Genomic DNA, 16,033 nt, shown 5'->3' with positions numbered 1-16,033 from the left:
CCACTTCTTATTTTTGATTTGCCACCGGCCCCCAGCTAGAAATACTTTATTCCTCCACCTTTTGCTCATCGAGGAAGGCATATCAGTAACTAGTGGTTCGTAGTCCCTAGCGGCAAATGTCACCGTACCCGCACAGGACAGCTTCCTCGAGTACAGGACCTTGTGCACCGCGCGGAATTCATTTACGGAAGGCCACCCTTGTTGGCACAAGTCCCACATGGCCAACATACTGTATATTTGGCGAATAGCATTCGGGGTCAACTGCCCCGGTGACAGGTTCAGCATCCGCAGCAGATACTGTAGGCACCGGGGCAGAGGTAGCGATAACCCTTGGTGGAACTGGTTCTCGTGTAGCGCCACCCACCCCGGGGCAGGATTCACGGCCATCTCTCCATCCTTGAGAGGCCTAAGCTCTACTGTATCCGGTATTCCCCACTTCAGTCGCATGGCGATGATCTCCTTCATCGTCATACTTCTCCCGGGTTCGTCGCATACGGTCCCGTCCGCAAGTGTATACCTAGGCTTCGGTATGCCCTCGGGAATTGCCACCGTGACTACCGGGGCCTCCGCCGACCCTCCCTCGTTCTCACCCTCGTCGGACTCCTCACTGCTCTTCGAGAACACCCCAGTCGAGGATCCGGTATTCTCTGCTAATTGACTTACTTGCGCTAAGTACCGATCGATGTCCACTTCAGCTTGCCTGGCAGAGGACTGGTACGACGATCCCGCATCCCCACCCTTGGTTTCTGATTCCATCCTAACTACGGTACCGGGGACCTCAAAACTCGATATATCTGGAATCAGAAGCACAAGGGTTAGCCTAGCCAGATCTAAGACCATGTTGGAGCGCGGATCACTCCCCACTTCAAACAAAAAACCCAGAAAAAACCCAGAAAAAACCAAGAAAAAAACCCAGAAATTCAAGCAAAGTCCATAAACACCCAATCGGCCGTAGCAATTCCTACCCACTTTCACATATTGCTTATTCTGAGTAACCCAGAAACGCAAACAAAAAACCCAGGAAAAACGCAAAAAAAAAAAAAAAAAAACATCTCAAACGGAAACACACAAGAAAAAACCAAAAACCAAACCACATTCTCTTACCTCTTTTCCTACAGTCGCTAATCCGGCCAAGGCCTTCTCTGTGATCGCACCTCAGGGCTTTCGTCTTCACTCCTCACAGCAACAGAAGCACACAGAGAGAAGGTAAAACGCAAAGCTCGCAAATTCTCAGAATTTTGGAAAAAGTGAGAAGGGAAACAGACTGTTTCCCTCTTAAATTCAATCTCCAAAGCATCAGGGCCGTTGAAGATGAAAAGCCCTAAATCGCAGGATCACTACACGTGTCCCACGTCTCGAAAACCGTCAGTTGAGGGGACGGGCATTTATTGCAGTCAGTCTGCCCCACGTGGCTGACATGCACCGCCTACCCCACTGGATACCACGAGGCTCACATCCTCTACCCCATCGGGTATCAGAGTTAAGTTCTCTCTACCCCATCGGGTATCAGAGCCAAGTCCTCTCTCCACCCAATTGGGTACCGGAGGCTCACATCCTCTACCCCATCGGGTATCAGAGCCAAGTCCTCTCTCTACCCCATCGGGTACCAGAGCCAAGTCCTCTCTACCCCATTGGGTACCGGAGGCTCACATCCTCTATCCCATCGGGTATCAGAGTCAAGTCCTCTCAACCCCATTGGGTACCGGAGGCTCACATCCTCTACCCCATCGGGTATCAGAGCCAAGTCCTCTCTCTGCCCCATTGGGTACCGGAGGCTCACATCCTCTACCCCATCGGGTCTCAGAGCCAAGTCCTCTCAACCCCATTGGGTACCGCAGGCTCACATCCTCTACCCCATCGGGTATCAGAGCCAAGTCCTCTCTACCCCATTGGGTACCGGAGGCTCACATCCTCTACCCCATCGGGTATTAGAGCCAAGTCCTCTCTCTACCCCATTGGGTACCGGAGGCTCACATCCTCTACCCCATCGGGTATCAGAGCCAAGTCCTCTCTACCCCATTGGGTACCGGAGGCTCACATCCTCGATCTACCCCATCGGGTATCAGAGCCAAGTCCTCTCTCTGCCCCATTGGGTACCGGAGGCTCACATCCTCTACCCCATCGGGTCTCAGAGCCAAGTCCTCTCAACCCCATTGGGTACCGCAGGCTCACATCCTCTACCCCATCGGGTATCAGAGCCAAGTCCTCTCTACCCCATTGGGTACCGGAGGCTCACATCCTCTACCCCATCGGGTATTAGAGCCAAGTCCTCTCTCTACCCCATTGGGTACCGGAGGCTCACATCCTCTACCCCATCGGGTATTAGAGCCAAGTCCTCTCTCTACCCCATTGGGTACCGGAGGCTCACATCCTCTACCCCATCGGGTATCAGAGCCAAGTCCTCTCTACCCCATTGGGTACCGGAGGCTCACATCCTCGATCTACCCCATCGGGTATCAGAGCCAAGTCCTCTCTCTGCCCCATTGGGTACCGGAGGCTCACATCCTCTACCCCATCGGGTCTCAGAGCCAAGTCCTCTCAACCCCATTGGGTACCGCAGGCTCACATCCTCTACCCCATCGGGTATCAGAGCCAAGTCCTCTCTACCCCATTGGGTACCGGAGGCTCACATCCTCTACCCCATCGGGTATTAGAGCCAAGTCCTCTCTCTACCCCATTGGGTACCGGAGGCTCACATCCTCTACCCCATCGGGTCTCAGAGCCAAGTCCTCTCTACCCCATTGGGTACCGGAGGCTCACATCCTCTACCCCATCGGGTATCAGAGCCAAGTCCTCTCTCTACCCCATCGGGTACCAGAGCCAAGTCCTCTCTACCCCATTGGGTACCGGAGGCTCACATCCTCTACCCCATCGGGTATCAGGGTCAAGTCCTCTCTACCCCATTGGGTATCAGGGTCAAGTCCTCTCTACCCCATTGGGTACCGGAGGCTCACATCCTCTACCCCATCGGGTATCAGAGTCAAGTCCTCTCTACCCCATTGGGTACCGGAGGCTCAAATCCTCTACCCCATCGGGTATCAGAGTCAAGTCCTCTCTCTACCCCATCGGGTACCAGAACCAAGTCCTCTCTACCCCATTGGGTACCGGAGGCTCAACCCTCACCCTATCGCAGCGTGTAGATTAGCTACCTACAGCGTAACCCGCTCAAGATATCCCTTGAACGGGAACTTGGGGGACTCCCTATAGGCACACTAGTGCCAAACTTCCGAGACAATAATAAGTCCCCACCCAAGAAACATCTTGAACGGGAACTTGGGGAACTTGTACATACTAGGGAAGTCTCAACTAAGTTTGGCACTATCGGCTGGGCCCCATCGGTACTCCCATGTACTATGCCATGGGCCGGGTTCACGACCCACCATGGCGGGGCTCATTTGGGATGCCACCCCGGGCACCCAGGGCCCTGGGCAAGGCGAGCACAGCCCAACTATGTACACAACAGGAGGACTGATATGGCATCAGAAGAACAACTAGTGTCCCACATCGAAGATGGGGGAGACTCCCTTCATATGCTCGAGTATAAAGGCATTAGCACAACCACCTTTTACGGGTAATAACTCCTTTTGTCCACTATTTACTTGATACGCATCTATATTAGTTTCTCATTCAGGCATCGGAGAGGCGTAAACCGTCCGGTACGGTTTACCCCTCTAAGCGTGTGTTATTGATATAGGATTTAGGAGTTGGATCGGTACCCCAGACGGTATAGCATTCTGTGTGAGGTACCCGGAGAAAGCCACCAGAAACATCTAGTTCTACAAGAGAGAGAGAGAGAGAGAGAGAGAGAGAGAGAGAGAGAGAGAGAGAGAGAGAGAGAGAGAGAGAGAGAGAGAGAGAGAGAGAGAGTTTTACGTACATGTGTGTGACATGGCAGATCTGATCGGCCGTAGTATTGGAACTAGTACTACAGTTGCCGCAAGTGACTTTATTGATGTTTCGGTCATCCGAAGCACTACTACTCCATCCAAGTTCTCCGCTGCATGGATCTACGCTGAAATTCCAGTTCTTACCGAGTGTCTTTCCGATGTCCGTTAAAGCTTGTACTACACGCATATCAGTAAAATGCAACCATTTAATTCTTGTAAACAAACACCATCCGAGCTCAAACATATTGCAAGCATCACGTATATCACTTACTTTCATCTGGAGATAATCGATTAGCTCCGAAAGCAAAGCTCGTAGAGAAAACTAGCAAGAGAGAACCAATAAGAAGCTAAGAGAAGAAGAACGTGTAATTCATTTTGCCTTTTACTCTGTATATGGTGAAAATGTTTCTGATTTGAAGGGGATCTGATGCCCAAAATGAGTTTTTGCATGCAGAGAGTGATCGAGATAAATAGACCGTCGAGATATTTATTGAAGATTTGGTGATATGGTTAACGTGCAATAATTTACGTTTGTGAAGATTTGGTGGATCCTCTATTATTGCAAAGCAAGCATGGTGATGCTGTTGCAGCATGGCACAAATAGTCATTTCTCATTTCTCATTTCTTCTATTGTAATCAGTTTAGGTAGGATTTAAGTAGTGTGAATCCTCTTAAGTCTTCTTTCTCTTTTCTTTGTCTGTATATTTACTCATTCATGTAAAGGTTCCAATACAATTCAATACAAAGAAAATTTACACCATCAATTTGTGTTTTTCCACAATATTCGATCTTGGATTGATGAGTAATTTCTATAATGCGAGACTATATATATACGAACACCATTTTTTACTCACATTAAGGGAATAAGAGGGAGGAGACCTCGTCAAATGCACGAGGTCACAATCCAGAGTCAGTTTTATAGTACTTTCTACGTTAATTACTTGGCTACCTGTGAAAACAAACAAAACGTATCCGAATCAATCTCATTCCTGTTTTTCTTATGTTTAACTTGTCAAATGCATCCAGCTTCTGCATGCATGTGCCACGACAACGAGAGGTTTTGTGGCCACTATCGAATTAAATTAAAAATTGAAACTATAGAAAATCAACAAAGATTGTTGATTAATCTAGGGCTTTTTATTTAAAGGTGACAATTTGGGCATTTGACTATTCAATTAAGAACTTGTTATCATAAAACTTTCTTTTCGGTTTATGGGGTTGGTGGATCAGTACGTATTAGTCAGTATGTGCATAGAGGGAAGTTGACTAGTCAGTCAATCTGATACGAGCGCGCCACAGTTTCATGGTTTCCTTGACCTTTTAAATACCAAGTCGACCATATTTTTGAGGTTTCACATGCACCTTCACATTTTTAATTGATTTAATTGATTTTTAGATGGATATCTACATTTATATGACACGAGTTGACATTTTTTGTTCTTTATCGGGCCAATCTGTTAGCTTCGAAAAGTCTCTTGTTTTCTGTTCTCCTAACACCGACAAGAACCTTGCTAATGATATCAGCTCCATCTGTGGTTCTCCCCTTACTGATGACCTGGGAAAGTATTTGGGAATGCCTCTTTTGCATTCTAGAGTAAATAAGCATACTTACAATGGCATTCTTGATAAGGTTCAAGGAAGGCTAGCCACCTGGAAGAGTAAGACCCTCAATGTGGCAGGAAGATTGGCTCTAATTCAATCTGTGTCTTCTTCCATCCCAATCTATGCTATGCAAACAGCCAAATTACCAATGGACCTTTGTCATAAATTGGATAAACTAAATCGGGATTTTCTCTGGGGTGATACTGTAGAGAAAAAGAGAATTCATCTTGTCAACTGGGATACTGTTTGCTTACCCAAATATCTTGGTGGCTTGGGAATCAAAAGAACTGCTGACATGAACCAAGCCATGCTTGCCAAAGCTAGTTGGAGGATTTTTCAAGGTGATACTGGCCTTTGGAGCTCCATCTACAAAGCGAAATATCTTGCCAATTGCTCTATTACTGACAGAAATTATAGAAACCCCTCTGGAAGCTCTAGCACTTGGAGAGGTGTGGTTCATGGATCAGATTTGCTCCGTAATGGCCTTGTCTGGAGGGTTGGAGATGGAAGAACTATAAAATTCTGGACAGACGTATGGATTGGTAAGCTTCCGCTTTTTAATGTAGCCATGCCTAATGCTCATATTGATATGAATGCTCTTGTTTGCTCTTTTTGGGATAACAATGGTTGGAATTTGAATTTACTATCTCTATGCTTACCTCAAGATATTATTCATGAAATTCTTTGTGTTCCCCCTGGCTTTGATGGTTGTGGAGCTGATATGCAAATTTGGGGTTACACTACTAATGGATGTTTTACTGTGAAATCAGCCTATAGTAGTGTTTTTAACCCTATGGAACATAATCGATTCCAATGGAAATTCATTTGGGGAATGAACATTCCTCCCAAATTAAAAACCTTTTTATGGACAATTGTTCATGGTAGACTTCTTACAAATGTCCAGAGAGTTAGAAGAGGGTTTACTGAAAATGATAAGTGTCATGCTTGTACAAGGAGCCAAGAAACTCTTCTGCATCTATTTAGGGACTGCCCTAAAGCTATCACCATATGGGAGTCTCTCAATTGGCCTACCACTATCAGAAATGCTTTTCAATTGGATTGGCTTGGATGGCTTGCTGCAAATCTTCACTGCCTTATCTTCTACACTGAGAATTTAAGATGGTGCATTATCTTTGTTTTCACTTGTTGGTACTTATGGAAGTGGAGAAATAAGGTAGTTTTTGAGGATAATTTCCAGCTGCCTACCAATGCTACTCAACTCATCGTTAATGCTGCAAATGAATGGATGAATGCTCAAACTCAACTCTCCAGGTTAGATAGTTATTGTCTTAATATCCTTTCTTGGTTGAAACCTCCAATCGGATTTATGAAACTTAATGTGGATGGCACCAGATCCAATCAATCTGGGTTTATTGGAGCTGGTGGGGTAATTAGAGATCACAATGGAGATTGGTTGTCAGGCTTCAGCATAAACTTGGGGGTTGGCCAAATCATCAATGCTGAAGCTAGGGGGTTGCTTTCTGGGTTGAAACTTGCTTCTGACCTGAATATCAGAAAGCTTGAAGTAGAATCTGACTCGGCTATCTTTGTTAAGTTGCTGATTGATGGTTGCCCTATATCTCATCCTTTAGGCAACATTATCAACAGTTGTAGACATCTAATCAATGGTTTTGAAGACGTTAGGATCCGACATATTTTCAGGGAATGCAACTATACTGCTGATGCTCTTGCTAAGGGAAGTCTCAGCCATGACTATGGTATTGTGATTTTTGACACCCCTCCCCCTCATGTTGCTAGTGCTTTCACTGATGATCTTTGCAATCTCCCAAGAGCTAGGAGAGTTAGAACAGGGCCTGAGGGCTAATTTTCTGTTTTTCCTTTTGTTTCAGGCCTTTTAGGCCTCCTTTGTAACCAAAAAAAAAAAAAAAAAAAAAAAAAAAAAGTCGATATGTGAGACCACCTGCCATCCATATATATGCTCTACGTCACTTAACATGAGTTGTATATGTGTTTAGATAGATCTTTAAAATTTGATTTAACTTTTAAATTGTTAAATCATGAATTTAAATAACTAAATTTATATAAATAAGAGAGTTTGAACACACTATCCAAACCAATTTGAATGCAAATATTTTCTCCAACTTGGTGCACGGAGGTCCATATTTACTATCTTCTAATTCTCAGTTAACTGTTCATCGGCTTATGAACAGTTCCGGCTCGAGCCGAGCCTTAATGTGAAAAGTCTATTTTACCCCTGCCTCCTGTCTCTTGCATCGACACCTGTACGGCAGCTCAATGCTATCGTGTCTCTGCTTCTTCGCTCCAGAGAGGTGGAGAGAGAGAGCGAGGAAAGTGGTGTTGTTCGTTACCATTTACTACAACTCCGATTCCATCTTCCTTGCTACGACGTTCCTTTTGTCCTCCGATTAGTCGCTAGCTCAGAGTTGCACAACTGCTGTTTTACCCGCATCTGAGGACTCTTGGGAACATCAGCTCCTCCGGTGCAAGTGATTTGTGGGTAATTTGTTTTATGCTAGGATCTATTCTTCGTCAAATTTCTGTGTTTTGTCATTGGCAGAGAGTATAAGAGAGGGAGAAAGTTGCTAATAATAGGTTCTGCATGTCATAATTGTTTGAACTTGCTTGAAGTATTTAAGAAATGCTGACAACAGAAGCGTCAAATGGTTTAGAATGTCATGAAGTTATTTGGTTTCTTTTCGCAGCAAGCTATTGGATTTGATTCTGCATGTTGGATCTCTGCAATCTACTAATTGATTTGGGGTAGGAGAGGCAGAGTGATTGTGGAGGAAATGGAAGAAGAATTGACAGCGAAAGATTAACGGGTGAGTGAGCTATTAATTTTGGACTAACCTAATTGTTTGGTTTGTGAATAAATCAATTGATTTGTGAGGTAATCGTTTATTGTTTAGGCTGCATCATATTTTTTTGTGGATAGAGATATTCTTTGGAGGCTCTACAAAGAATACGACTTTGGGTGAGATTTTATTATTATTATGATTTTTTTTTTTTTTTTTGGTTTTTGTCGGAAAGTTTATATGGGTTTGTTATTGGTTAGCATTGATTGTTTTGATGGGTTTATTTCGATTTGTTCATAATCTTGAGATTTTGAGGTTTAATTATGGATCAAAGGTTTATAAAGTTAGAGTTTGTTTTGATAGTTTTTTTATTTGTACTTGAAGTTTTGTTATTTGTCAAACAGAGAGGAGAGGAATCTTTCTTACTTGAAAGAAGGAGAAGGAAGAAGAGAGGAGCTTTTCTTTGCTTGAAAGAAACGAAGTGGAAGGTATTGGATCTGATTTGTTGGTTTTGTTTTTTGTTTGTAATCTGAGATTCTGTGGAAGGTATTCTGCCAATGCTTTTATTTTTATTTTTATTTTTATTTTTTCACATTGATGTAAACTTTAGGCACTTAGTTTCCATCGATGTATAGTTTAGTTCATAGATTGTTTTCAGTTCTTCAAATTTATACTTTCTCAATTTTTCAAGCAAAGTTTTAGATTATAAACGTTGAGCATTTACAATGCTTTTCTGGTGTTCTTGATTATTAGGTTTTTATTATACGCTTCTCAGTTTATGTCATTTATACTTAACAGAACAAGAAGAAAGAAAGAAGGTGAGGGAAGTGGGGATTTTGAAGAAGAATCCCGAGATCTTGAAGGAGCAGATTCATAAGTTGAATAAGCAAAGTAAGTTTACCTAAAACTTTTTGTTCAAAGTCATAAGTCTACTTTCATCTGTCTCAAACCAAGAGGTCTGTTAATAGAGTGGTCATAAATACTTATAAATCCAGTATTTTGGATATCTAAAAAGTATAGAAAAACTGAAAGTGATGCTCATCTAAAAACTACACTTGCTGAAACAGAGTGTAAGCTGTGTTTGTTTTATTCATCAGCTTATATTTTTACTTCTATGAGTTACAGGTTTCATTCTGTCTCTTCATGTAGCCAACAATTGACATAAACTTTGTGTTCTACTAACAGCTAACTCAGAGAAATTTAGGTAGTGTTTTAAAATGCTTTAAACCAAATAGAGGAGCAGCGCTCTAGAATAATATCAATGAGTTTCCAAAGTTGTTTGAGTTCTTATTTCCTATTTGTGCTACTTTTGCTGTTCTTGGAACCAAAATAGAGCATATGAGTTGTGAATTAATATCTCTAATTTAGTATTTCGTATTTTGCATTGCAGTATATTGAATCAGTATCACACAGAGCATGTCAATTCTATTCCAACCTTTTGCTTTAATTCTGTAGCTTATATCTCATTTTGCTCTTCATTTTGAATACATTAATGGCAGCAAAAACTGGAAAGACAAAGATTATGAGACTTCTACGAGATGATAATACAAAAGATCAAGATACTCAAAGACAGGCAGAGAGAATTGATATGGACACACATTCTCAGATTATATCAAGAAAGCGGAAACAAGGTAAGTAACAACGTATTAATAAGAAATTTGAGTTTTTATGGATTGGGAGAAAAGAAATTGCAGACTACATTATTTTATTTAATAACTATGGCTTTGAAATGTTGTGAGTTAAAAATTTCTTTAGTTGTTGCAATACCTTCACCCTCCAAATTTAGAATTTGGTTAATATGAATTTTAGTCATGACAGTGTTCAGAGTGTTAAAATTTGGTTAATTTTGCGTCTCAATTGTAAAGTTGTCAATACAGAAGCATAGATAGATATGCATCTCTGCTAATATTCATTTGAAGATCGGTGTTTTGATTGTTCTTGCTTTTTGTTGAGCTGTCAAATTAACTACTCACTGCATTTCATCCTTCATTCTATATTTATTTCTTTACTAGAGTTCATGCATTAATATGTTTACATTCCATTTGATATTATTATATTGTGTAATTAGCGGTGAAAAAGAAATTTTATCCCTGTTTTTTTGTCAATATTCTTCTATTCTAATTTTGATTCTGTTAGATGATATTAGTTTTTACATTTTACAGACTTTGTTTACTCTACAGTTTCGGATCTGAACAACTTGGTGCAATATACACAGGGTATGACCTTTATATCCACAGACTTTGTTCACTGCAGATAATTTACTTTGTTGAACACTCTTTTGTTCTGACTCAATCAAAATATTTAAAAAGGTGTAAGAGTGATATATATGGTTTAAGGTTATGAAACAAGGAAGAGGGTTAAGACTGCTCTTTTTGGTTGATCTCTTCTTTTCTGATGTTATAGACTACTTTTGCCTTTGTTTTTTCAGCTTCTTTTTTGAAGCAGTAAAATGGAACTGAAAAGCTAAAAGTTATACATATCAGGATTCATTGCATACAATTAATTGCATAGAACTAAATTAGTAGTCAGATGGAAACAGGTTATCCATTATACCCTGAGAAATTGCTTGGTTGCTCTGAAAGGGTTTGGACTTTTTTTCCTTTTTTTTTTTTTCAACTTGAATCAACTTTCATTCCTGAATTCAACTTTACCTCTGAACTACGTACATGAACATATTATACACTCTTACTGACATTTGGATACACTTTGAACTGTTTTATGTTCTGTGCCTTCAAATTAGCAAGACTCTTTTTTTTTTTTATCGATCACAGCAACTCTTTTTTTGTACTTGAACCTTAAATGCAAACTCATTCAAATCCACTTACAATTATTTTATTTCAATGGGATCCTTATTTATGTACTTCTGCAGGTCCACTGTAGACAGTTGAATCATGGAAGTAAATTCCTTTCAAAAATATCAATCTATGAACAATGTCAACAATATTGAAACGAAGTGCCTTCACGACTTATACCTTCTCTTCGAATACAATTTCCCTCTCATTTTCAGCCTGAACAAAACATAGAGCATACATTGCTTCGTCACATAAGACCGTATCAAATTACTTTCAAAATCAGAGTTCGTGCATCCAGACTGTGGAGACCGAAAAAGTATAACAGTGACTTATACGATGGCCTCCATTATCTGTTAGTCGACCAAGAGGCAAGCTTTTTACAATTTTCTTTTTACAATTAACATAATTGTTTCAAAACTCTGAACATAACTTTCTTCATTTCTAAGTCTGTGCAGGGACATGCTATTCACGGTTTAATTGAGGAATCTGCTTATCCTTACATGTCCAAGAAAATGGAAGAAGGACAGGTGGATGACATTACCAATTTCTATAACCGAAAACCTGTATAAAAATATAAACTTGCTGATCATGTGGTAGAACCGTGTTTCAAGGAGTCAACAAAGTTTGAGCCTGTAATGGATGCATTCCCTCCAATCCCAGAACATTCATTTAACTTCCTTCATTTTGACAACTTGGAGGACCAGATGAGGACTCAGACAGTACTTAAGGGTATGTTTATCAGTTCTAAATAAACAACTTCTAAATTTATACATTATATTAAAAGTCAAATCATGCTAACAATTTTTATTTTTATTTTTTATGCAAGATGTTTACGGTTGTATCAAATCACTCATACCAGAACATCAAGTTACTGTCAAAGACACTGGAAAATTGGAATCAAAATGTGAAATCTTTGTAGAAAATTTGAGGTATGTTATTTCCAGATTACTTGATCCATTACATTTATTCAATGCTTTGACAAGAAATTGAAAACTACCTTTTGAAAATGCAGGAGGGAGGATATCAGAATTACCTTCTTGGGTGACATAGCTAGAGAGTTTGATATGGAAAGAGTTAAACAGTTATCCCCACCAGTGCTCGCTGTATTCACGGGTTTAAGGTTGACCAAATTCCAAGGTAAACATTAATTAAAAACAATGATACTGATTATTTTTACAGCTGACAACTACATATAATTATTGTTATAACTTACAGAACGGGTAACAGCAGCAACAACAGGCCATTCATGCATCATGATCAATCCAGATATTCCAATAGCAAATGAATGCAAAGCTGAGTGAGTCATTTTTATTATAACATTGCTGTATCAATCAAATCATTCATCTAAAGTTTGCTCATTCATCTAAAGTCAAAATTCCAGCATTGGCATTTCAAAATATTAATCCCAGTGTAAACAAATTCCAGGTTCTCGAAAGCAGGTGACAAAGTGAAAAGTACCTTTCAAACGGCAACAGCAGAAGAGATGATAGACAAAACAACAAAGTCGGTCTTTGAATTAAACACATTGGATCCAGATATATACATGGTATGACAAATGATTTTCATTTCTACCTTCCTCTAATTACATATTTGAATAAAAATATCTTACTTAAGTGTTTGCACTTTACATTACAGAATAAAACAGTGTATTGCACTGCTTCGATCCTCCAGTTTCCAGTTCATAATGGTTGGTGGTATAGAGGCTGTTCAAAGTGTTTTAAACAACTTAAGCAAACACAAGACACCGGTGAATTAATTTGTCCTAAACATGATGTGCAAATAGCTGTGCCATGGTAAATCAACTAACAACCTTATTTCTAAACATTAATTGTACAGCTAATAAGAACATTACAACTTTAATGAAAACCAACTTCATTTAAAGGAAGTCTATGTCATAATTGGTTGAAATTAATTGAAATTTACATTCAATGTAACGCATTTCTTTTTGCCTGCAGTTACAAAGTTTATGTCACCATTCGAGATGATAATAATCAAGCAACACTCATTCTGATGGGGAGACAGGCTGAGCAGCTGTTTGGCATCAATTGTCAAAATCTGGTGAACAAAAGACTGTATCCAACATAGCAGACACTACAAGAAGAGATTAAGAAGAAAACTGATGAAACCTATCTCTTCGAAATCACAGTCACTCAATATACCGAGCTGATGGTCAGAAACATTTTCCCAAGTAAGCAATCCTTTGCATCGATGGTGGAACATAGCCCAACCACTGTAACACCGGAGCAGCTTCCAACTGAAAGAAAAAGAAACATTGAAGCAAGTGGAAAAGCTTTGTGAATCGTACAGCCTGAGAAAAAAGCCAAGAAGTAAGCATTAGTCAATCTCAATTTCACTGTTTTATGTGTGATATTAACTTTTGCATACAGTTTTATAAATCTGCTATAAATTTGTGATTTAATTCTAACATTTTTTATTATGAAAACCTTATAATCTGTTCAAAGTAGTCAACTTGCCACACCTTATAATTAATTCCTCACAACTAAATATACTTAACTAATTTACTCTACATAGATAAAATGACTTTGATAAAGTGATTTACTCACCATATCCAAATAATAACGACGTGTTCTTTTATTTAAAGCAAGAAGGAGACCAAGCATGGAGCAATGATATTGGCATCATCAGTGTCATCATCAGCAAGCAAAGAACAACTTTAGAAAGAAAAGGCAGACTGAATCTAAATTGCTCCTCTGTACACCTGTAACTTATTTTATCTAATTATACCTGCGCTGACTCCATTTTGGGTACAGCTATAGTCAGCGAAACAACTGGATCTTTTGGGAACTGGAGGTATTAATTTTTTGGTCAAACTCCAGTCCAACTTTTTGGTAATTAGCTCCAGTTGTTTCAGCAGTGATAACAGATCTAATGATCTTTGAACAATGGAAGCAGTTAATTTTTTGGACAACCAATGCCAGCTACTCTGGCTGGGTTATACTAGCTTCCTTTGAATCAAATACTCTATCAGTACTGTATTGACTTAACTATATGTAGTAATTTGTGAGTAATGTTTAAATTCCATTTCTTCATAAACTGTTATCTTTACAATACAGTTCTTTATTACATATCATATCACATTAAAAGCCTGGTGTATGTTTTACCAATTAGTCTAAATATCATGTCATATTTTGTGGTTTGCATAATCAAGTTTTTTCTTACAATTCGTTTCACTTACAAGTTTTCGCAGATAGCAGGACTACATTTAATCTTTGTTTCGATTTGTTTTTACACCATTTATTGAACTCATAATTTTATTATGTTTACAACTCAATCAATCATTACAAGATTTGGAACCGCCACTACAATTTTAGTATGCTTTTTAGATATCATTATTCCATATTCCATCTTTTTGTTCTTTGTTCTGAAATCTGAAGTATGATTGGTAAATCTCTTTATTGTTCACTTTATCTGTTGCTTCCAGATTATCGCTCTCATCAATAGAATCTCCTACAATTGAGGACCTGTCCATCCAAGCTAGCCAGTTAATTTTGGGTATGCTCAATCCTACCAAAATTTTGCTGCCCGACTTGGATGGAGTATTTCTATCATTCATGTCTATGATTATACATCAGTAATTCCCACAAGAAACTAAAAGAATCAAGTCATACTCCGCAGCAACGCGCGGGCAACTATACTAGTTATTATTAGTTCAAGGTCCTACAAGCACGTTAGGGAATTACTGCAGCCATTATTTTAGACTAAGTACATGATGGACACTTTGTCTTCATTTCAAGTTCTCATGAGGAGGAAATAAAGGATTGAAGGTGTTTGGATACCTTATGTACATTTGCCATCTCTAGCATTGCTTCTTCACATCTATTTTTTTTTGTTGGTCAAAGATAACTATGATATCTGCATTGGATAATCCCTTGGATTAACTTTGTTCAGAGAGGACGGCATTACAATGACATGCAGTGGCGGAGTCAGAAAATGATCTCAACTAGGACACTTAAAAGTTTATAAAAAAAAAATTAAACTTAAAATATATCAAAATTGTAATAAAAATAATAATTATAATAAGGTTAGGAAAAGATCAATATCTATTTTTGTACTAAATGTTGAAGGAAATCGACTTTTGTGTGCCTTATCAAACTAGGATTAGTTTTATGATTGTAATAGGAGAGAAGGCTCTAGAATTCCTAGATATATTCGGAATAGTTTTCCTTGTATTATTAGAATATGTACTTTGTAATCCCTATATATAGGGCTCCTATTATCAATAGTGATACACACAATTCTCTCTCAAATCTCTCATTCTAAAACACGTTATCAGCACGAGCCCTAACCACAAGAAAAAAAAAACCAAAACAGAAAATCCTTCAAGCCACCACTGCCTCCACTTGCCGTGCCGCACGCCCCTGCTTCTCCGCTGCCCCTGCAGTCTTCTTGGACCTCCCCTACACCTCTACTGCACCTGCAGCATCACCGCACGCCTACTGCCCCTGCAGCATCACCGCACGCCTGCTGCCCCTGCAGCATAACAGGACGCTCGTTCCTGTGCAGATGAGCCTGCTTGTACGCCCCGAAACGTCTTGATCGAGACCTCAGATCAAAATCCTTCCTTCATAAAAGTTGTTCATCTCTGTCTCTTCTATCTGACCTCCGAATTTCAGCCTTATCAGAGTGTTTTTGAAACCTTTACACCAATCGAAGTGAAAGCTGTTCAGAAGTAAATCTGCTCCGAATTTCAACAAGTAAGTTTTAAATTAAACTTCCTGCTTTCCGAAATTTAAATTTCTCCTTTCTTTTCCTTAGGGACTTGCAACCTCCCTTCTTCTACATCCCACCTTTCTTATGACGTGGGTTCGATTATTTGAAAAGCAGAATCATGGGGATTCACGCTATACGAAGTAAGAGCCGTAAACCACGAACTAAGAGCTTTCATAAACCACGAACTAAGAGCGTTCGTGAGCATCGAAATATTACGGACTAAGAGTGTTCGTAAGCTTTGGAC

The 16,033-nt window shown here is 39.8% G+C and overlaps 1 protein-coding gene across 3 annotated transcripts; it reads left to right on the top strand.

Annotated features, from left to right (window-relative positions):
* The first annotated feature begins 11,520 nt into the window (after positions 1 to 11,520).
* LOC133724239 (uncharacterized) lies at positions 11,521 to 14,142 on the top strand. Of its 3 annotated transcripts, none has more exons than XM_062150941.1 (8): positions 11,521 to 11,787; positions 11,885 to 11,987; positions 12,071 to 12,195; positions 12,274 to 12,355; positions 12,484 to 12,604; positions 12,694 to 12,851; positions 13,014 to 13,385; positions 13,665 to 14,142. In XM_062150941.1, the coding sequence occupies exons 1-7, from the start codon at positions 11,694 to 11,696 to the stop codon at positions 13,141 to 13,143; spliced, it is 813 nt and encodes a 270-aa protein (XP_062006925.1). In that variant the 5' UTR covers positions 11,521 to 11,693; the 3' UTR covers positions 13,144 to 13,385; positions 13,665 to 14,142. The 3 variants fall into 3 exon arrangements, with proteins under 3 accessions (XP_062006925.1, XP_062006924.1, XP_062006926.1); XM_062150940.1 differs by having other exon boundaries at positions 13,661 to 14,142; XM_062150942.1 differs by lacking the exon at positions 12,694 to 12,851 and having other exon boundaries at positions 13,661 to 14,142.
* The last annotated feature ends 1,891 nt before the right edge of the window (positions 14,143 to 16,033 follow it).

This window comes from Rosa rugosa, unplaced genomic scaffold (genome assembly GCF_958449725.1).
Source record: "Rosa rugosa unplaced genomic scaffold, drRosRugo1.1 SCAFFOLD_55, whole genome shotgun sequence".
Taxonomy (NCBI): Eukaryota; Viridiplantae; Streptophyta; class Magnoliopsida; order Rosales; family Rosaceae; genus Rosa; species Rosa rugosa.
This window is presented reverse-complemented; position numbering and strand designations above follow the sequence as displayed.